Source organism: Pelodiscus sinensis, chromosome 15 (genome assembly GCF_049634645.1).
Source record: "Pelodiscus sinensis isolate JC-2024 chromosome 15, ASM4963464v1, whole genome shotgun sequence".
NCBI classification, from domain to species: domain Eukaryota; kingdom Metazoa; phylum Chordata; order Testudines; family Trionychidae; genus Pelodiscus; species Pelodiscus sinensis.
The window spans coordinates 907,929-930,864 of record NC_134725.1 but is presented as its reverse complement, the minus strand read 5'-3'; the positions used below and the strand labels follow the sequence as shown (position 1 = coordinate 930,864).

General features: G+C 48.5%; 1 protein-coding gene across 1 annotated transcript in view; it reads left to right on the top strand.

Annotated features, from left to right (window-relative positions):
* Window positions 1-22,936, top strand: part of LOC102451575 (citron rho-interacting kinase-like) — a 358,679-nt gene that overhangs the window by 37,261 nt on the left and 298,482 nt on the right. The window contains exons 5-7 of the mRNA XM_075897800.1: window positions 882-1,052; window positions 2,775-2,828; window positions 3,376-3,429. Coding sequence (XP_075753915.1) covers window positions 882-1,052; window positions 2,775-2,828; window positions 3,376-3,429 — 279 coding nt within the window. The remainder of the gene's footprint in view (window positions 1-881; window positions 1,053-2,774; window positions 2,829-3,375; window positions 3,430-22,936) is intronic.

Sequence of the window (22,936 nt, the reverse complement as noted above, 5' to 3'; positions counted from 1 at the left end):
TGTGAGCTATGAGGGAAGACTGAAAGAATTGGGCTTGTTTAGTTTGGAACAGAGAAGACTGAGAGGGGACATAACAGCTTTCAAATACCTGAAAAGGTGTTATAAGGAGGAGGGAGAAAAATTATTCTCCTTGACCTCTGATGATAGGACAAGAAGCAATGGTCTTTAATTGCAGCAGGGGAGGTTTAGGTTGGACATTAGGAAAAACTTCCTAACTGTCAGGGTGGTTAAACACTGGAATAAATTGCCCAGGGAGGTTGTGGAATCTCCATCACTGGAGATATTTAAGAGCAGGTTAGACAGACACCTGTCAGGAATTATATAGATGGTGCTTGGTCCTACCATGAGGGCAGGGGAGTGGACTTGACCTCTCAAGGTCCCTTCCAGTTCTAGTATTCTGTGATTTTTTTTCTCCTTCACCCACCTCAGCCACTCAGGTTTGTAGTAATTCCCAAGGGATGAGTCTGAATAACTTTGGGAAAATATATATGAATGTTGGACAGAGGCACAAAACTTAGAAGCATGTCTATATATAGACCACTGATCTTCAGGGATAGAAATAACATGCAAGTATTTTACCATTTTGTTTTTAAAAACATGAATGTGTTTCTGCAGTGGAACCCCCTTAAAATAGATTTTTTGGGGTTACATTTCATATCTTCTCTGAGGTAATGGCTTGGAATTGTCTTTCATGACAAATAGCCAATAAGTTATAAAGGAATGGTATTTTGCCTGGCTCTCACCCTCTTGCTTTGGTTTTGTCCTCTCTCTTTACATGCTTGATGTGCTTTTTCCTATTCCACAGAGGTACTATTCTACTGTTTGCCAGTCTGTCTTTCCTCTGTGGTTTCCAAAATGTAACATCCCTTTTCCTCCCACAGGAGTATCAAGCTCAGTTGGAAGAGATGAGGTTGATGATGAATCAGTTAGAAGAGGATCTTATTTCATCACATAGACGTAGTGACCTCTATGAATCAGAGTTGAGAGAGTCCCGATTGGCAGCTGAAGAATTCAAACGTAAAGCTACTGAATGTCACAACAAACTACAGAAGGTAGTGAAGGCTCCTTGGGAAAGATGTTACGCTCCTAGTTTCTCGTGTGTGTTGCCCAGGATTTATAAATGAGTTGCATTCAAGTCCTTGGAAGCTTGGTACAGGTTATACAATTGGAAACTCTTTTGTACTAAGAGTGTTGCCTCATCTAAGATTATGTATCAATTTCTAATTACCACTTTTAGGGTTGACAGGTGCTTTGTCCCAGAATCAGGCCCAGTATTCAATTATTCTATGCTTGGGAACCCTAATGTGCACAGCTGTAACACTCACCCTATAGAAACTCTTGTATATTTACAAATATAGTTTATCAATATGGTTAGCACAGTCACAAACACCCCAATTTCATAAGACAGGGAATGTTCATCCATATTTCCTTACCATATACTTACATCATTCCTTCTAGAACAATCTTAGGTGTTAGCCCATCATCTTTCTCATTACCTTCACCTTCCCCATCATCACCAGGGGCCATCAGTCTGGTGCCTTCCAAGGACTATATCAGGGCTGGGCAAAATACGGCCTGGGGACCAGATCCAGCCTGCCAAGCCACTGGATCCAGACCACAGACCACCCTGCTGGGACCCTCAGGCACACAGCTGGTGTGGGTTTAAAGCTCAGTCCATGCGTCACTCTTCTCTGCAGGGAGGGGGAAGCTTTGTGCGATCTCCCCACCCCCAGCCCAATCCTCAGCTCCTAGTGGCCAGAAACAACCGGCCAATATGAACTGACCCCAGCCAATCTCTCAGTTCCTATTGGCTGGAAACAACCAGACAATAAGATCTGAGAAATTGGCCTAGAGGATGGGAGCAGTCTCTTCCCCATCCTGGAGATGAGAGTCACGTGGGGTTTGCAGCTTGCAGTGTTAAGTGATTTGGGGCTGCAGCAGGCAGGGAGCCTAGCCTGCCTTGGGGTGCTGCAGGGCTGCTGGCTTAGGTAAGCGTCTCCCAGCCAGAGCCTGCCTCTGGCATCCCAACCCCTCCTACACCCCAACTCCCTCCCCAGATCACCATCCAAACCCTCTGCACCTCCTTGCCCTGGGTCACAACTCCTTCCCAGACCCTGCACTCCCTCCTACACACCTCCCCAAGACCAGAATCCTCTTTTGCACCCAAACACCCTCCCAGACTTTCCACCCACACCCTCTGCAGTCTGCACCCCCTTGTCCCCTTCTCCCAGGCCACAATTCCCTCCCAGACTTCGCACCTCTTCCTAGAGCCCCTCTCCCAGGCCAGAATCCTCTCCTGCACCCATACTCCCTCCCTGACGCTACACCCCAATCCCCTGACCCAGGTCACAACCCCCCCTTCACCCAAGCTTCCTCTCAGACCGTCTCCTGCACCCCAGTCCCTTACCCTGTGCGCCCTTCTGCACCCAACCTCCATCGTAGACCCTGCACATCCTGCAGAGAAAAGTGCAGCCCTTGACCACTTTCCAAAATCTTGAAGTGGCCCCCTGCCAAAAATTATTGCCCACCCCTGCTCTATACTATATCTATACTATACTAAATCTACCCTTTAAGATATTCATGAATTAATCTGAATCAATACAATCATATTATTAGCATGATAGGCAAGCAACTTAACTCTATAGGCTACAAGGAGTATAGTTTATTTCCTGTAAAGCAGTTTACATTTAAACTGCCTGATGTTATGATTCTGGGTGAAGTCAAAGATCTTAAACCTTTTCTTCAGTTATATATTTTATATTTTTAAAATACAGGCTAAAGACCATGGGCAAACTGAAGTAGGAGAGCTGTATTCCAAACTGGAGAAGGTATGTTTCCTTAGTGTCAGTAGAGTTGGCTGCCTGATTCTTTCCAAGTATATTATTGCTGCGAGAAACATGGTACATCCATGGATAGTCAGTGGCATGAACAGACGTTCACCCTTTTTCTTTGTGGGACTGTTTTGTGAGAGTTGATTTAAAGCTGGGTTTGGTTTGTCTGTTTTCAACTGAATTTATACAGTAGCTATGTCAAGACAAGCTATTATGTCCAATCTGTGCTGGAGGTGGGTTAAAAGAAAACAATCTTGTGTGTCATCATGGATAAAGAATGAAAAATAAATGGATTTAATTCTGCATGCTTTGCCAAAGTGATTTATTTAGTGGTAGAAATATGGCAAATGGTACAGAGAAAATCAGGAACGGGAATATATTGGATCATTTGGCGACTTGAAATTACAGGGAGAAACAAAGATTTTGGGACTAAATCTAAAGACTAAAGTAAATACATATTTTTTACTTTAGAGTGAGACTAAAATAAATAAATCATGAGTATGGCAGACATTCATTTTTTATTCTCCCTTGTATTTAACTGTAGATCAATGTAGAGCAGCATACCAAAATCCAGGAGCTGCAGGAGAAACTGGCAAAGGTAAAGCACATGGACAAGGGGGATCCAGTGGATATAGCGTACATAGATTTTCAGAAAGCCTTTAACAAGGTCCCTCACCAAAGGCTCTTAAGGAAAGTAAGTTGTCATGGGATAAGAGGGAAGGTCCTCTCGTGGACTGATAACTGGTTAAAAGACAGGAAACAAAGGGTAGCAATAAATAGTCAGTTTTCAGAATGGAGAGAGGTGTAACTAGTGGTGTCTCCCAGAGGTACTGGGGTCAATCCTATTCAGCATATTAATAAATGATCTGGAGAAAGGGGGAAATCAGTGAGGTGGCAAAATTTGCAGATGATACAAAATTGCTCAAGGTAAGTCCTCAGCAGACTGTGAAGAGCTTCAAAAGGATTTTACAAAACTGGGTGACTTGGCAACAAAATGGCAGATGAAATTCAGTGTTGATAAATGTGAAGTAATGCATATTGGAAAAATATAATCCCAACTGTACGTACAAAATGATGGGATCTAAATTAGCTGTTGCCACTCAAGAGAGATCTTGGAGTCATTGTGGATAGTTCTCTGAAAACATTCACTCCATGTGCAGCAGCAGTCAAAAAAGCAAACAGACTGTTGGGAATCATTAAGAAAGGGATACATAATAACACAGAAAATATCTTATTGCCTCTTTATAAATATATGGTAACCTGCATGTTGAATACTGTGTGCAGATGTGGTTGCCTCATCTAAAAAAAAAATCTCATCATTGGAAAAAGTTCAGAAAAGAGCAACAAAAATGATTAGGAGTATGGAATGGCTGGCATATGAGGAGCAATTAATAAGACTAGGACTTTTCAACTTGGAAAAGAGGAGACTAAGGGGGGATATGATAGAGGTCTATAAAATCATGACTGTGGAGAAAGTGAATAAGGAAAATTATTTACTTGTTCCCATAACACAAGAACTAGGGGGTCACCAAATGAAATTTAATAAGTAGCAGGTTTTAAAACAAACAAAATGAAGTATTTCTTCACACAATGCACAGTCAACCTGTGGAACTCCCTACTAGAGGATGTGGTGAAGGCCAAGACTTTAACAGGGTTCAAAAAAGGAACTAGATAAATTCACAGAGGATAGGTCCATCAATGGCTATTAGCCAGAATGGACAAGAATGGTGACCCTAGCATCTGTTTGCCAGAAGCTAGGAATGAGTGACAGGGAATGGATCACTTGAGCTTTGTCTACATTGCAGATTTTTGCGGCAGAAAATATGCTAATGAGGGACTCGTTAGCATGAGTCATAATGTCATTAGCATATTTTCTGCCTATTCTTTTTGCGCAAAAACCCCTTGCACAAAAAGAATCTGCAGAAAATATGCTAATGACATTGCAACTCATGCTAACGAGTCCCTCATTAGCATATTTTCTGCCGCAAAAACTTGCAGTGTAGATATAGCCTTGATGGCCACCTGTACTGTTCATTGCATCACGGGGGGGGGGGGGGGGGGGGGCACCTGGCATTGGCCACTGTTGGAAGACAGGATATTGGGCTACATGGACCTTTGGTCTGACCTGGTATAGCTATTCTAATGTTCTAAAATCAGGGGTGAGATTGGTGAATTTTTCACAAGGCTTTCCAGCAACACCCTAATGCAGGGGAGAGATGCACTGTGTTTCTTAGTCAAAAATAGAATTAGTCACAGCAAGGGGGAGGATGTCAGAGGGAGAAAGTGAGGGTGGGAGATGTCTGAAGTCAGAATTCTCAATATGATTTCTGCTCTTGAAATGTGTCAACAGTGTTTAAGTCAGACCAGGAATAGTGAATAGATATTCTAATTTAAAAGGCCAGCATGAGCATACAACATGTAACATGCTATCCTAACCTTTTATTTCTGGGGACCTGGGTTCATGTCTTGCTAGTTCAGTAGTGAAATGTATTTTGCTCTTGGCTTACTCTCCCAGTATACTATGGATTAATCATAAAATTACTTTTCAGTTAGCAATTTCTGTTCTGTCGATAGGTCTAACATGGAATGCAGGGGACTGGACTAGATGACCCATCGAGGTCCCTTCCAGTCCTATGATTCTATGATAAGAAATGACGCAGCTCAACACAATGTTCTCTGAACACTTTAACAGAAATACATCCATGAATTTTGTCTAAAGGGATTAGGCTGAGTTTGTGGACTAAGCTTGAACTCCAGTGCAAGTAGAGAAGTAGAAGGTACTAGTACAAGAAGACAGACTTGTAGTTCTCCTTCCTTCAAGCTCTTTCCAACATTTGCAACAGCAGATGTGAAGTTTGGGGCAGAGATTTGAACTTGGATTCATAGAGTTAAGACCAAAAAGGACCACCCTATCGTCTAGTCTGACCACCATCACAGGCCACTAAATGCCAACCAGTGTTTAGTGCCAGCGTACTAAAGGCCAACCAGTGTTCACTTACTGTTGATAGATTCCTGTGGATAAGTACAGTAGTTTGTTCTTTGTGTTTCCCTTGCAAAGTTACTGTTTTATCCAAGTTCTTCTTCTTTAAAAACAAAATTGTAGTTTTGCGTTGCCGCCATAGTTTAAATCGGATAGACAATAAGTATGCCTGGATCGCCAGGATTTAAACCAGGGGTTGGCAACCTTTTCAAACGAAAGAGCCAAACTACATCAAAATTCAGAACAAGTGGTCAACAAAGAGCCGTATAAGAATGCCCATTTATATGACTGAAAATATACAACTTAATATTATAGATAATGGACATAATGATTAATAATAGCATAAATGAAACATTGTACTCACATACTTTATTTAATGGGACTAATGCTGCTGCATCTTTTTGCACATTTCTTTGAAGTTTACATCATAATTGGTCAAATTCAGCTTCATGCACTCATTCAGGCTGTCTTCTGTCAGTCTTGAGAGCAAATTACCTTTGACGTGATTCAAATGAGAGAGAGCCTGCTCACACATATAGGTGGAGCCAAACTTTGAGGCTTTGTCTAAACTACACGGTTTTTGTGCAAGAAGCTTTTCGCGGGAGAGTTCTTGCGCAAAAACTTATTGTGCAAAAGTGCGTCCAGATCTCAAAAGCACATTGCAAAAGCGATGCACTTTTGTGCAAGAGAGTGTCCACACTATTGGATGCTCTCTCACATAAAAAGCCCCCCGGAACCGGACCTAGCTGGGCTTTAGGTCACCAGTTGCTCTTGAGTGCTGTTGCCGGAGCCCTCCAGGGACCCCCCCGGATAGCCGCTTCTCTGCTTCTGCTGGCTGCTTGCGGACCTCTCTTTGGGAAAGCAAAGCTTCAGCAGTGCCTGCTGTATGTGCCCTGTGCTTTTTGGGGGACACCACAGCTTTTTCCTCCTCTACCCTGTTTGCTATGGAGCCGGAGCTGCCCCTGGGCATGCAATGGACCCCCAGGGCCATGCTACACTCCCTGCAGCACCTGCTTCAAGCAGCATTCCTCTTCCAGCTGGAGCTGGACCCCGAGATCCTTTTGATGAGCCTCTGTCTGGCTGCGGGTGCTCCAGTCTGGTTGCCCCAGGCCACCATACAGAGAAGAGGCTGGAGACCAGCTCGGACTGGTGGGACCGGCTGGTCATGGAGAGGTGGGTCGACCAGCAATGGGTCTAGAACTTCAGGATGCACAAGGCCACCTTCCTGGAGCTCTGTGCCTGGCTCGCACCTGCCCTCCAATGACGCGACACCCACCTGCGGCCCGCCATCCCACCCCAGAAGCAGGTCACCATCGCGCTATGGAAGCTGGCTACCCCAGACAGCTACCACTCGGTGGCTAACCACTTTGGGGTGGGGAAGTCCACCATCGGAGCCATCCTGATGCAGGTAAGGAGAGCACGGGCTGCAGCCCCTGCACGGGGGGGGGGGGGGGCAGGGGGGGGGTGTTGCATAAGGGGGACCCTCAGGACAGGGGGGCTGGGGACTGTACGGGGTGGAGTGGGGGTGGGGGGGGAAAGGCCTGGCCCCAGGGGCTTGTGCCTTCTTGGCCTCACACAGGCCTGGTCCGGGGGCGGGGTGGGCTCATACCACTGGGAGCACACAACCCCTCTCTCATTCTCTGTTTTGTGTGTTTCTTTCTCTCCTTCTGCAGGTCATCCAGGCCATCAACTCCCTGCTGCTGCGCAGAATCATCAGGATTCATAACCTGGCCGCTACCATGGGCGGCTTTGCTGCCCTGGGGTTCCCAAACTGCATGGGAGCAATCGACGGCATGCACAGCCCCATCCGAGCCCCGGAACATCGAGCAGCCCAGTTCGTGAACCACAAGGCCTACTTCTCCGTAGTCCTGCAGGCCCCGGTGGACCACTGGGGCCACTTCACAAACATTTACGTGGGGTGGTCAGGAAGAGCTCATGATGCTGGAGTATTTCAGAACTCCAGCCTGTGTGCCCAACTGGAGGCGGGCACCTTTTCCCCCCGCTGAGAGTTTCCCGTGGGTGATCAGACTATGCCAGTGTGCATAGTGGGGGATGAGGCATACCCACTTATGCCCTGGCTAATGCACCCCTACACCGGCCAGCTGGATCGCAACAAAGACATTTTCAATGCCTGCCTGCAGGTGGGGTGTGCCTTCAGGCACCTGAAAGGACGCTTCCATTGCCTCCTCACCCTCCTGGACATCGAGGAGCAGAATATCCCCAAGGTGGTGGCAGCCTGCTGTGTGCTCCAAAACCTGGTGGAGTGTAAGGGGGAGGCCTTCCTCCCGGGGTGGGTGGCAGAGGCCGCCCATGAGGGCCGTGGCTTTGAGCAGCTCCGGACAGCTACAACCCACCAGGCCCATCAGTTGGGGATGCACATCCGGGAGGCCCTGAGGGACAGGTTCTCTCAGGACCCACAGTAACTCTCCCTAGGGCCTCCTTAACAGGGACTTCTCCCTTTCTTCTCTCTCCCTTCCCCCTCTCACCCCCTCCCCTTGACCCTACCCTGACCTCCCAATAAACACACCTGTTTGGTTTTACAAGAAAACTAGTCTTTTTTTTATTAAACATAAAAGAAGGTGGGCAGGGAGAGGGGGGCTGTCTGAACTGGGAGGGGTGGTGGGGCAGCTTGCAGAGCCACCTCGGGTGCACAGACCTTGTGAGGGTAGGGCATGTCTGGCGACACGAAAGGGGTGGGCAGGAGGGGCAGCTGGAGCAGGGTCAGGATCAGCACAGGGACAGGAGGAGGGGCCATATGCATGACTGAGGGAGGGGGCATGGCCATGGGGAAGGGAGGGAGGAGAGGCATGGAAGGGTGGGCAGACGGATGGGAAATGGGCATAGGAGGGGGGCAGGAGGGTGGAAGGGAGGAGCTGCGGCAGCAGGCAGCTGTTCCACCATGCAGATGTTGGGGAAATCTCGCTCCCCTGGGGTACAGAGTCCCCAAAAGGGTCCGAGGCTGGAGGTCTGGAGAGAAATCTAGAAGGAAAACTTTATTATGCATGCATGCAGGCTGACAGCTACCAGAGTGAGAGCAGCAGCAGCCCTGAGAGACAGTTTCAGGGATTCTTTACGCAGTATGTTCAGACAGTTTAGTTGTTGATTGTTTTCTTTAACATATCAAAGTCTCAGCAGAAGTACTCTGAGACGGTTCTGTTCACCCCAGGAGTGCTAGAAGTAAGTTTTACAGTACAAAGGCACATGAGAACCTGAGTGAGGAGTCTACAAGGCAAACTGACAAAGATAAGAGTTTACATGACAATTTGTGACAGACTAGGAGTCTCCATGAACTTGAGATAGGCATTGTAAGGGTCTTGATTAGAGTAAAGATGAATTCTCTCTGTTACAGGGAGAGAGGTCTGGAAAACTTTTAACCCTTACAGCAGTTTTCTTTTAGAGAGTTTTGATTTCCTCCACAGTCCACCCTTAGACACAATTGGGCTGTGTCTACACTGGCATCCCTTCCGGAAAAGGGATGCTAATGTAGCACTTTGGAATAGGCAACTCCGAGGGGGATTTAAATATCCCCCACGGTATTTGCATTAACATGGCTGCCGCTTTTTTCCGGCTTGGAGATAAACCGGAGAAAAGCGCCAGTCTAGACGTGATTCTCCGGAAAATAAAGCCTTTTCCGGAGGATCTCTTATTCCTACTTTTTTCTCCCACACGGGACAGGATGCCGTACATGGTGTAGCAGCGCCACTCGAGGTCGGCGTTGAGCCTGTGCGACAGGGTGGCGTGGATGTTGCACATCACCTCGATGTGTTGCTGCATGAGGTCATTGGCATGCCTGGCTCACCTGCGGCTCCCCCGGACTCTGGCAGGTGGCTGCGGTGGCATGGCATGGCCCTCTGTCCCGGCTTGTCCAGCTGTGGAGAAGACACAAGAGGGAGGTGCAGTCAGTCCTCCCTGCACACACATTCCCTGTGGCTGTGCCCTCCTGTGTGAGCGGAGACCACACCAGTCCGCAGCCTGCAGGAGGGGGATGTCCCGGGTGCAAGGCCTTGTGTGGCCTGCACAGCACGCCCTGTGTCACAGGGACCCTGAGGTGGCCAGAGGACTGTGCTGCCCGCTTTCCGCCCCACACACACACACCATGGCCAGGCAGGTAAGGGAAGTGTGTGGCCAGAGTGGGATCCCCTGAGCTATGTGAAGCCTGCCCCTCCCTGCGGTCTGAACACACAGCTGCGGCTCGCTGTGCTGTGTGTGTGAGCAGCTGATTCCTTGCACATGCAGGCATGCCCATGTGCTGTGTGCAGCACTCCAGGGTGTGTGTGGGGTCATGCCTGCACCCTTGCATCTAGCCTGCTTGCAGTTAGGTGCGCCCTCTCCCCCCTGGGGGCAGGACTCGTGTGGCCACCCATGAGGCTGGCAGCAGGCTCCCGGGCATGTTGAGGGGCTGGCTGCTGTGGCCGTGTGCTGCATCCTCCTGCTGCATGTTGTTGCATGTGCCCAGACTGCAGCAGCATGTGCTGGCCAACCAGCCCATGCGACACTGTGCCCCCCGCCCCCTGTGCGGCCACCTCCCCCACCCTGTGTGTGTGTGTGTGTGTGTGTGTGTGTGTGTGTGTGTGTGTGTGTGCGTGTGCCAACATACCTGAAGATCCCTCCCAGGCCTCTGAGGCGGCCTGGGAGATGTCCAGGCTGGCAGGGACTGGCTCCAAGGAGAGGGCGACGGTCCTGCTGTCCTGGTCCTCCTCCTCCTCCTCCATCGGGGGCTGGATCTGGCCCTCCATCTCCTCCTCCTTGGGGACAGGGTCCGGCTGCAGAACTACCGGCTGCTCCGGGCCAGAGTCGACCACGATGGAGAGGGAAGAGGGTCCCCCTCCCCAAGATGTGGTGCAGCTCCCTGAAGTAGGGGCAGGTGTGGGGTCCTGCCACTGAGCGAGCCCTCCACTCCATTTCCCCTTACATATCTGTGATGGAGCTCCTTCACCTTTGCCCGGACCTGTTCCATGGTTCGGGCAGGGTGACCTCGCTCCGTCAGGGACGTGACCATGCGGGAGTAGATGTCCACATTGTGCCTCTTGGCCCTGGGTTCCTGGAGCGACTCCTCCTTGCCCCACAATTCGAGGGGGGGGGGTCACTATTTTGGCGCTAGACCAGGCTGGGGTGCAGAGCTTGCTGCCCCGGGAGCTCTGTGGCTACTCCCTGGCAGGGCCAGGGGTTTCTTGGGCACCCTGCTGCTCTGCCATTGTCGCCCAAACAGAGCCGCGTGGCAAAGGCACCTGCTGTGGGCAAGCTTCCTGCCACAATGGCTGTGCAGGGTGCCTGCAGCTTTAAGAGGGGCCAGCAGACTGGAACTATAGAGTTGTGATTGCCTGCTACGGAGTGTCCAAGAGGCCACCTGTGTTTTTTCCAGGAGGCCAGTTCTTGCACAAAAACCCCTCCAGAGCGTCCACACAGGCCTTTTTGCGCAAGATCTGTAGCACAAAAAGGAGTTATTCCTCAGGCAGACCGGCTCTTGCGCAAAAGCCCCTTGCGCAAAATGGCGGCTCATTAGGTATGCAAATGAGGTGCGGCGATATTCACCGCTTTGCCTCATTTGCATATCTTCTTGCACAAGAATGTGCAATGTAGGGCTGTGTCTAGACTGACAAGTTTTTCCGCAAAATCATCTGCTTTTGCGGAAAAACTTGCCAGCTGTCTACACTGGCCGCTTGAATTTCCGCAAAAGCACTGACGATCTCATGTAAGATTGTCAGTGCTTTTGCGGAAATACTATGCTGCTCCCGTTCGGGCAAAAGTCTTTTTCAAAAAAACTTTTGCGCAAAAGGGCCAGTGTAGACAGCAGAGATTTGTTTTCTGCAAAAAAGCCCTGATCGCGAAAATGGCGATCGGGGCTTTTTTGCAGAAAAGCACGTCTAGATTGGCCACGGACGCTTTTCCGCAAAAAGTGCTTTTGCGGAAAAGCGTCCTGCCAATCTAGACGCTCTTTTCCGCAAATGCTTTTAACGGAAAACAATTCCGGAAAATCATGCCGGTGTAGATGTAGCGTAGATGTAGCCAAACAGAGTGCTGTGTTTGTAAAACACAGTTATTAATAGTTCACAATCATGCTGGAAGGGCATAACAAGTGGGGTTTCACAAGGGTCTGTTTTGGGGCCAGTTCTGTTCAATATCTTCATCAATGATTTAGATGATGGCATAGAGAGTATGCTTATTACATTTGCAGATGATACCAAGCTGGAAGGGGTTGCAAGTGCTTTGGAGGATAGGGTCACAATTCAAAATGATCTGAACAAACTAGAGAAATGATGTGAGGTAAACAGGCTGAGATTTAATAAGGACAAATGCAAAGTGCTCCACTTAGGAAGGAACAATCAGTTTGATGCATACAGAATGGCTACGTCTAGACTGGCATATTTATTACGGTCTGCATTTTTCCGGGCAGCTGCAATAGCCAAGCGATAGTCATTCTGCAGTTTTTCTCGTAATCGGGAGACATATTGCAAGTGTGTCTCATAACTCTCGCCATCTCCTGATACTCCAAAGCATATGTCTATAGGCAGTTTCGGCTCTCGTCCAAACATCATGAAGAATGGGGTGACCCCTATAGCATCATTTCTTGTAGCATTGTAGGCGTGCACCAAAAATGCGACGTGCTGGCTCCAGGATGCTTTCTGGTCTGGGCGTAAAGTCCCCAGCATATTTAGTAGAGTCCGATTGAACCGCTTGGGCTGAGGGTCACCTTGTGGGTGGTAAGGTGTTATTCTGGACTTCTTAACGCCGGACAATCGTAGCACCTCCTTCAAGAGGTGACTCTCAAAGTCCCTCCCCTGGTCAGAATGTATCCGAGTTGGGAGACCATACACTGAAAAATATCTTTCCACAAAACTCGTGCCACAGTAGTGGCCTGTTGGTCATGTGTGGGATATGCCTGTGCATATCGGGTATAATGGTCAGTCACTACTAAAATATTCCCCATATTTTTCCTGTCCACTTCTAAAGACAAGAAATCGATACACACCAGCTCCAAAGGCCTGCTGGTGGTGATATTCTCCAGATAGGCAGCTCTGGTAGGCAGAGTTTTCCTATGAACACATCGGGCACAGGTCTCACATTTTTTCCGTACATCTTCAGCCATTCGGGGCCAGTAGAACCTATTACTGATAAGTTCCAGGGTTTTCTCCATTCCCAAATGCCCAAAAATCTCATGGCCAAGGTTCTGTACTCTTTTGGTAGCACTAGTTGCGTTCGTTGATTTTGCAAAGGATCTACGGTGATCCGGTGCAGCACCCCCTGTATTAGTTCCAATTTGCACCACTCCCGCAACAGTAGCTTACCCTCAGGGGTGGATGTGGCAACTGCACTAGGGCTTTTCCCTTCTCTTTTTGCAAGTAGTGTGTTACGGATGTCGACATCTTGCAGCTGTACTCTCTGCCAGTCAGAAGCATTGAGCCTGGGCAAGGGGGACTGGTCCAACATAATGTAGTTCACGGAGACAGAGGGTACACTCTCAGGGGGTAGGCCCAGTGTTTCTGCAACACACCCATGAGGACTCTCACGTGCCTTGGACTTCTGATAACTACCATTGCAGATAGCTCTCACTCCGTCTACAGGAATCTCACCAATTTCTGTTGGCTGTGGACGCCGAGACAACGCATCCGTATCTACATTGTTTCTCCCTGATCGGTACTGTATGCTGAACTCATAGCTGGCCAGGGCGGCCACCCATCGTTGTCCAGTAGCATCCAGCTTAGCACTTGTCAGTACATAAGTCAGTGGGTTGTTGTCTGTCCATACCTGAAACTTAGCACCGTACAAATAGTCACGAAATTTCTCAGTGATGGCCCACTTCAAGGCCAGGAACTCCAACTTGTGGATGGAGTAACGAGTTTCACTATCAGACAGCCCTTGGCTGGCAAAGGCCACAGGTTTACGGTTGCCGTTCACATCTTGGTACAAGACTGCTCCCAAACCATCCAAACTGGCGTCTGTATGTAGGAGGAATGGCTTGTTTGGGTCAGCAAAAACTAAGACTGGAGCATGAGTTAGACAGCTAATGATCTCTCGGAAAGCCCTTTCACATCCCTCATCCCATCGTGGTCCAAAGGGCTCTAGGGGGCCATATTGTCTTGGATCGGGAGGTTGGGGGGGCCTCCCCTTATTCTTGGTCTTAGCCTTCCTCTTGATGGCTGGGTATCCCCTGGTAAGATCATTCAGAGGCTTTACAATGGTGGCATAATTCTTCACAAACCTCCAATAGTAGCCACTAAATCCAAGGAAAGTCTTAAGCTCTCTGTAGTTTCTGGGGCGCGGCCAGGTAGTGATTGCTTCTACTTTATCCGGATCAGTACTCACACCTTCTTGGGACACAATATGACCAACGTACTTCGCTGATGTTCGGCAGAATTGACACTTATCAATGGAAAGTTTCAGCCCATGGGCCTCCAACCTGTCAAGTACTTTAAGAAGTCTGTCTTCATGCTCTTCCAAGGTCCTTCCAAATACAATCAGATCATCCAAATAGACCAAGACTTGCAGTAAGTTCATATCCCCTACAACTTTCTCCATGAGGCGCTGGAATGTGGCGGGGGCCCCAGAGATCCCTTGAGGCATGTGTTCAAACTGATAAAACCCCAATGGGCAGATGAAGGCGGTCTTCTCCTTGTCCTCTGCTCCCAAGGGGATCTGGTAGTATCCACTTCGAAGATCCAATACTGAGAACCACTGGCTTCCCAATAAACAATCTAATGCATCTTCTACTCGGGGCATCGTGTACTGGTCAACCACAGTACGGCGGTTCAGGGTGTGGTAGTCAATACACATCCAAATTTTCCCATTCTTTTTGCGGACTACCACAATGGCTGAGGCATAGGGGCTGTGGGACTCGGTAATGATGCCAGTTGCAGCCAGCTCCTGAAGGTGATGTCGCACATCATCCATCTCTGAAAGTGCAATTTTTCTAGATCTCTCCCTGAAGGGTCGGGGATCATGTAGCCTGATGTTGTGCTCAACCCCTTTGGCACACCCCACATCCCACTCATGCAGTGAGAATACCTTGGGTCTTTCAGAGAGCTTCTTCCTCAGGCGATCCTTCCACTCTTCGGGCAAGGGTGAATCTCCAAAGTCAAACCTTGCTGGATCTATAGTCTGAACGTGTGGTTCACACTGGGGACTCACCATCGATTCAGGCTCGAAAAGATCTGCTATCTTTTGCCCTTGATTCACAATAATATCACGACTTGTTTCATTAGCAGTCAGTACCGTGAGCGGGTCCTGGGCTGCTGCTGGCAAGGTTATAACTCCACAGGGGACCAGGACCCCATCAGGAAGCTCTCCCTCAGTTGGTTGTTCTACCATGGCAAACACTCGTTTATTGCCTTTCAGCCAGGTACTCATGACGAGCACTTCCTGCTCTGTCCTTGCAGGCACTACTAAAGGGTTCGTGCCTGCATACCTTAGAGTACCCCTTGGTAGCTCAGATGTCTCCTGTTTAGCATCTTCAATTTTCCTATAGGCTTCAGCACAAAGGGCGTGGATCATCAGGGTGTCCAGATATTGGTCCCCAGCCCGTCGTCTGCAGTATTCTGCGAGCACCTTGAAGAGACTGGAGTTGGTCCCTATCAGCACCGACACATCAGGGACCCCTTTAGGGTCGGGGCACATCAAGGCTACTGTGTCCACCTCTTCTCTTACCCCTGCCACCTCCTCAGGGAATTCCAGGTGCACTATGACATACCCTTTGTAGGGATATTCATTCATGCTGAGACCACACAGGCCAAGGCCAGTCAATGGCTGGCTGGGCAGGTGCCTGAGCATCTGTTGGTAGAATGACTGGAATATAATTGTCACCTGTGATCCGGTATCAAGCACTGCTTTGCACTCTGCCCCTTCAATCCTCACTGTGACCTCTGCTCGAAGCCCTATCAGTCCTGAAGGGATCCTAGCTGAGTGGTCTTTTCTGGGGAATCCATCAAATCCTGGGGGCCTGGGTGGTCCCTGTCCCCCAACCGTCTCGTGACTGATTCTCAGCTTTCCATAAACTAAACTGGAGTTTTCCTCATTTTGGCAACGTGCAGCCCTGTGCCCATCTTGACCACACCGGTAGCAGAAGAATGATCCTCTCCTTTCGGCTGGGTGGGATGGCAGCTCCAGGCACTGACTTCTCCATCACCACAGCCTGAGGTTCCTCATCCCTGCAAATCCTTGCTTGGTCACTGGCTCTCTGCAACTCAGCAATCCGTTCTGTCAGGACCTGAACTTGCTGGGCAAGGTCTCCTCTGGTGTTCACCATCAGCACGCCAGCTGTTTGTCGGGATGCAGTGCTGGTTGGCTTAGGCGTCTGGGCCTCCCAAAACTCACTGGCAGCCTGCCTTTCTTCCTCCTCTCTGACCTCCTTTATCAGTTGGGAGTATGTAGGGGGGGTGTTCCTGTCGTTCTCTTAGCCGGAGGTGTAGTAGAATCGGGCTGTAATATGGAGTTCCTCTTACAATTTGAGCCAGCCTGGTCTGGTCCATCTGCTCAGCAGTCACGGCTCCCCTAATGACAGCTCTCTGCAGCAACCTCTCCAACCTCTGTACATAGGCTGAGACCTCCTCTCCCCGGTGCTGCTTAGCATTGAGAAAGTTACAGAAACTGTCTTCAGGCCCCTCCATGCTCCCAAAGGTGTGAGTGAGGGCCTCTAGGCAGTCCTTTACACTGACCTCAGGGTTAGTGAGCTTCAAGGTGCGAATCACATCTAAAGCTGGGCCCCAGAGACTGTCTACTAAACATCTTTGTTTTTCTCTGTCTGGCACAGCCCACTGCTCTAGCATTTCAGTGGTGTGTTCCAGCCAGGGTTCAAACTCCTCTTCCCCAGGGAATAATCTTAACTTACAATAGGAGCTTGCCATAGCATGGGATAGCACACATTTCTCCAAGATTTGCCCCAGGGCTTTTGCCCAATCATCTGCTGAGGTTGCTGCCTTTGAGCTAGAGGCTTCTGAGCCAGGGCCCAACAAACCTGACAGACAAGCCATGATACAAACAATAATTTCCTCAAATACAAATCACAATTATTTCCCACAACAGCAACTCACTCAACATGTGCTTGCGAGGGGTACTGACCCAGTAAATCCCGGACGAGCCCCCAAAATGTAACCCTTCTGCCGGGTAGGCCGCGCAGTAACCAGGGCTGGGTTCAATATCTTGGGGTCAATCTCACATAGAACCGGCTCGAGCCCCCACCCAGTAATCTGGGAAATTCACGCACCCCTGGGTGCCTCTGAGAGGCAATGCTTCCCCACTCGCAAGCACTGAGTCTGAGTGTAGGAAAGAAACATTTAATGAAAGAGAGAGAGAAGTCATACGGCATTAACTTTGAGAAAACACCACAAACAGAGTTCATAACCCAAACATAAGCCAAGCCCCCCCCCCAGCCAAGAATCGCCCGAAGTCCAAAGAGTCCGACACCCCAATAAGTCTCTGTCCCTGGTCCGTGCCACCCAGAGTCCCAAAGTTCACCCGCAGGGTTTCACCTCCCAACCTGGGTAGAAATGGGGGTGGGGGGATAGATAGGGGGCACCTTATACGAAACTCCACCACGCTCCACCAGCTGTCTCGTCCCACGCCACTGGACGCTCCGCTGAGCGCCTGCCGCCACTCCTCGTCTTCTGCTGCCGCTGGTCGCCGCTCCTCGCCTGCCGCCGCTCCACGCCACGCCACTGGTCGCTGCCACTTCACTGGCTGCAATAGGCCTGGCTTTCAGCCAAACCAGTGATTTCAGCTCTCAGTGATTTCAACTCTTTAGCCACCAGCTGGACTGGCAAATGAATCCAGCTTTCACTGGACTAGCAAAAGAAAAGTCTCCTCAGGGAGTCTGCTTTAGGTCTGTCCTTAAAACAAAAGGGGGAAAGGTGCAGGCTGGGCCAGTCTTATAGCTCACACCTGGCAGGTGTGAAGCAGGCTGACTCAAGCCCTTTAACCCTTCCCCCCAGCTCAGCTCACTCAACTCTGGAAGGGGGGAGGCTTGTTCTTCCGAGACCTCTTAACATGATGGTGGTGTCTCTCCTGCAAGCACTGGTGGCATGTTTTACAGTTCCCACATTTAGGGGTAGCATGATTAGTGACCCCTATACAGATATATGTTGGGAAAATAACACTGCAGGGCACAGACTATCCAATAAGTTCTTGGACTGCATTGGAGACAACTTTTTATTTCAGAAGGTTGAAAAAGCTACCAGAGGGGAAGCTGTTCTAGATTTGATCCTAACAAATAGGGAGGAACTGGTTGAGAATTTGAAAGTGGAAGGCAGCTTGGGTGAAAGTGATCATGAAATCATAGAGTTCACAATTCTAAGGAAGGGTAGAAGGGAGAACAGCAAAATAAAGACAATGGATTTCGGGAAGGCGGATTTTGGTAAGCTCAAAGAGCTGATAGGTAACGTCCCATGGGAATCGAGACTGAGGGGAAAGACAACTGAGGAGAGTTGACAGTTTTTCAAAGGGATATTGTTAAGGGCCCAAAAGCAAGCTATTCCAATGTGTCAGAAAGATAGAAAATACGGCAAAAGACCGCCTTGGCTTAACCACGAGATCTTGCATGATCTAAAAATAAAAAAGGAGTCTCATAAAAAATGGAAAGTAGGACAAATTACAAAGGATGAATATAGGCAAACAGCACAGGAATGCAGGGGAAAGATTAGAAAGGCAAAGGCAGAGAATGAGCTCAAACTAGCTACGGGAATAAAGGGAAACAAGAAGACTTTTTATAAATACATTAGAAGCAAGAGGAAGACCAAGGACAGTGTAGGCCCACTGGTCAGTGAGGAGGGAGAAACAGTAACAGGAAACTTGGAAATGGCAGAGATGCTCAATGACTTCTTTGTTTCGGTCTTCACTGAGAAGTCTGTAGGAATGCCTAACATAGTGAATGCTAGTGGGAAGGGGGTAGTTTTAGAAGGTAAAATTAAAAAAGAACAAGTCAAAAATCACCTAGAAAAGTTAGATGCTTGCAAGTCACCAGGGCCTGATGAAATGCATCCTAGAATACTCAAGGAGCTGATAGAGGAGGTATCTGAGCCTCTAGCTATCATCTTTGGAAAATCATGGCAGACAGGAGAGATTCCAGAGGACTGGAAAAGGGCAAATATAATGCCCATCTATAAAAAGGGCATATAATAAGAACAACCCAGGAAACTACAGACCAGTTAGTTTAACTTCTGTGCCAGGGAAGATAATTGAGGAAATCATCTGTAAACACTTGGAAACTGGCAAGGTGATAGGGAACAGCCAGCATGGATTTGTAAAGAACAAATCATGTAAAACCAATCTGATAGCTTTCTTTGATAGGATAACGAGTCTTGTGGATAAGGGAGAAGCGGTGGATGTGGTATACCTAGACTTTAGTAACGCGTTTGATACGGTCTCACATGATATTCTTATCAATAAACTAGGCAAATACAACTTAGATGGGGCTACTATAAGGTGGGTGCATAACTAGCTGGATAACTATACTCAGAGAGTAGTTATTAATGGTTCACAATCCTGCTGGAAAGGCATAACAAGTGGGGTTCCGCAGGGGTCTGTTTTGGGACCGGCTCTGTTCAATAGCTTCATCAATGATTTAGATATTGGTATAGAAAGTACGCTTATTAAGTTTGCAGATGACACCAAGCTGGGAGGGGTTGCGACTAATCTGGAGGATGGGGTCATAATTCAAAATGACCTGGACAAATTGGAGAAATGGTCTGAGGTAAATAGGATGAAGTTTAATAAAGACAAATGCAAAGTGCTCCACTTAGGAAGGAACAATCAGTTTCACACATACAGAATGGGAAGCGACTGTCTAGGAAGGAGTATGGCAGAAAGGGATCTAGGGGTTATAGTGGACCACAAGATGAATATGAGTCAGCAGTGTGATGCTGTTGCAAAAAAAGCAAACATGATTCTGGGATGCATTAACAGGTGTGTTGTGAGCAAGACACGAGAAGTCATTCTTCCGCTCTACTCTGCACTGGTTAGGCCTCAGTTGGAGTATTATGTCGAGTTCTGGGCACCGCATTTCAAGAAAGATGTGGAGAAATTGGAGCGGATCCAGAGAAGAGCAACAAGAATGGTTAAAGGTCTAGAGAACATGACCTATGAGGGAAGGCTGAAAGAATTGGGTTTGTTTAGTTTAGAAAAGAGAAGATTGAGGGGGGACATGATAGCAGTTTTTAGGTATCTAAAAGGGTGTCATAAGTAGGAGGGAGAAAACTTGTTAATCGTAGCCTCTGGGGATAGAAGAAGAAGCAATGGGCTTAAACTGCAGCAAGGGAGGTTTAGGTTGGACATTAGGAAAAACTTCCTAACTGTCAGGGTGGTCAAACACTGGAATAAATTGCCCAGGGAGGTTGTGGAATCCCCATCTCTGGAGATATTTAAGAGTAGGTTAGATGGTGTAGACAGTATTTGGTCCTGCCATGAGGGCAGGGGGCTGGACTCGATGACCTCTTGAGGTCCCTTCCAGTCCTAGTATTCTATGATTCTATGAAACTGCAGCAAGGGACGTTTAGGTTGGACATCAGGGAAAAACTTCCTGTCAGGGTGGTTAAACACTGGAATAAATTGCCTAGGGGGGTTGTGGAATCTCCATAATTGGAGATATTTAATAGCAGGTTGTCGCGAGAATCACAGGTCCGATGATGCATACCCAAGGGGGGAAGGACAGAACCAGGTGGACAGTTTTATCGAATAAAAAATATTTATTTATGACAGTGATGAATTTATAGTATTTATTCTAAGATTTTTAATAGACCGTGTTAATAATGAATTTACAGTATTTATTATATTTATTCTATGGCTTCTAGTTAAACGTGTCAGAGATATAAGGATGGGAACGGCAAGGGGAATAGTCTCTAATCTTAAAATATCCAGCTACACTAATTAAATAACAGTGATAACTACAAACTCTATGTACTACCCAAAAACAACTACAACACTAAGCTTATACAACAAGGACAAATCAAATCATACATACCAACTTACACAGCACACGGAACATTTCACAGATATCGGTTCGGTTGCGAAGGCCTTGGTTACGCCCGAGAGTCAGGGGAGGTGGCTGGTCGGTTGATCAGGGCGGCAGCGCTTTGAAGTACACGAGAAGGCACACGCACGGTGGTACGTGTGTTGCGAAGACCTCCTAGAGCGAACTGTGCCATGGGTATTTATCCCCAAATCTGCACATTGCTTTCCCATGCTTTCATATTACCATATATGGCCCAATGGTCACCAAGTGGGGGGGGGGGGGGGGGTCTGTGTCCCAGGGGTTGGGCCGAAACTGTGACCAGGTAAGCCCCGCAGTTCTCACGCCAAGGTGACGGGTGGGAGAGTCTGAGGCTATTTTCCCCTTTTCACGCCTTCCCTTTTTCTAAAGGCAATGGTATGCAGGAAGGGTGTGGCCGGTTTCTCTCAAGGAGTCCTGCAGCCCACTATAGCAAGAGCAGCCTGGCCAAACTTTTTTACTCGGGGGGCAGTTTCTTTTCTCTAACATGCCCCCGTGGCCATGGCCGCGTCTGGGAAGACCTAGACCTCCACCTCCTCGTCCGTCTCCGCTTCCTCAAAGGCAAGCAGCCCCTCTTGTTCAGGCGTGGAGATAGGTAGGGCGGAGATGCGGTTTGTGAAGTTTTTTACGATGCCGCAAACCAAGCACAGCACAAAGCTAACAGCCAGCAATATAACACAAAGGGTCCAGAAAAACTGTCTTAATCCCCCAAGGCCAAATATGGAAGGGACCCAGCCGAATATGTTCTCCCACCAAGAAACAGACTCTCTGGCCTTCTTAGCAACCTCCTCGATATCATCAATAATCTGTGTTACATTTTGCTCAATAGTTTTAATTTCCATACAACATTTACCTGCAAACTGAGGGTAGCTGTTGCCTTACCAACGACAAAACCCAGATTCCTTTAACAACAAATAATCTAAAGCTAAACGGTTTTGCATTACATACACGCGCATTTCTTCTACCTTTTGATTAGTAATAAGTAAGGCAGTAGCAGTCTTATTACCAAATCTTTCAATGCTAATGCCAAGGGCTCGAACTTCCTCTTGCAAAATCAAATTGCCTACGGGGTTAAATGTGACCACAGCCTGTGCGGTTTTACTAAACCAGCCCTCAATTGACTTCCAAATGTCCCAAGCTCCGCGTTTTTGTCGATGGGTGAAGCGGGGATTTTCGTCTCTCGCGTAGGAGTAGATGCCTCCTCCCTCAATTTGGACGTAGCCAAGGGTGCAGCATCCTATGGCGTGTGCAGGAAGGGTTGCGTGGGCTTGGTTGTCGCAAATGCAGACGTGTCCAGGGCAGAGTGCATTGAGCTTCGAAAAAGTCGGTGTGTTTGGCTTTTGGTGGTCCATTAGAAAGGTAGTGAGGTCGTACTCGTCCTCATTGCCCCAATACCAGGGAATGGGAACCGGGTTGCCGTATTCGTGGCCGTTGGTTTCCGTATGAATGCAAGAAATAGACAGGTTAACAAGTTCCCTAAATATGGCGTTAGCGGAGATAAAGGGATATGCCCATGAGGCGTTTTCCTCAGGGGAAATAAAGGCAATGGAAGTAAGGTTGGGTGGGAAACTGTGGTTCGGGACATTAACAAACTGAGAGGTGACGTTACTGCCGGAGCTGTTAAATAGTCCATACGGACTAAGGATCCAGGTGCAGCCTGACTGATTACCAACAAAAACAGGCTGGTGCTTAGGATCTTCAGGGCAACGAAATGAAGCTACCACTGGGGGAGGGAACTCCCAACAGAACATGCCTGGTGGGGCTAAGGTGGGGTGAATCGAGAGGGTGGTAAGGGTGGGAGCCCGGGAAATAGGGCGCAGCTATCGGCGCGTATCCAAGCCCCAGTCGGTCCCGTTAAGCAGGTCCGACATATTTAGGAAAATGGGCCGGACTAAAAACGGCGTGTCAGCGGCTGAAAGTATGGGGCGGGTGCAGACGATGCAGTCGGTGAGGTGCATATGCAGTGGCCCAAAGCTCCATGGTGTTGGTGACACTTTTCTGGCCCTCTCCGGATGGTAGGGTCGTGAACAGCATCTATGATAAAACACACGGTGGCTCAGTTACCATGGAACTGGCCCAAGTCAGTTAGTTGCGTCTGCTTAAGCAGTTATGGTGGGCCAGCAGGTGGCACCCAGAGTCACTAACCAGCACCCA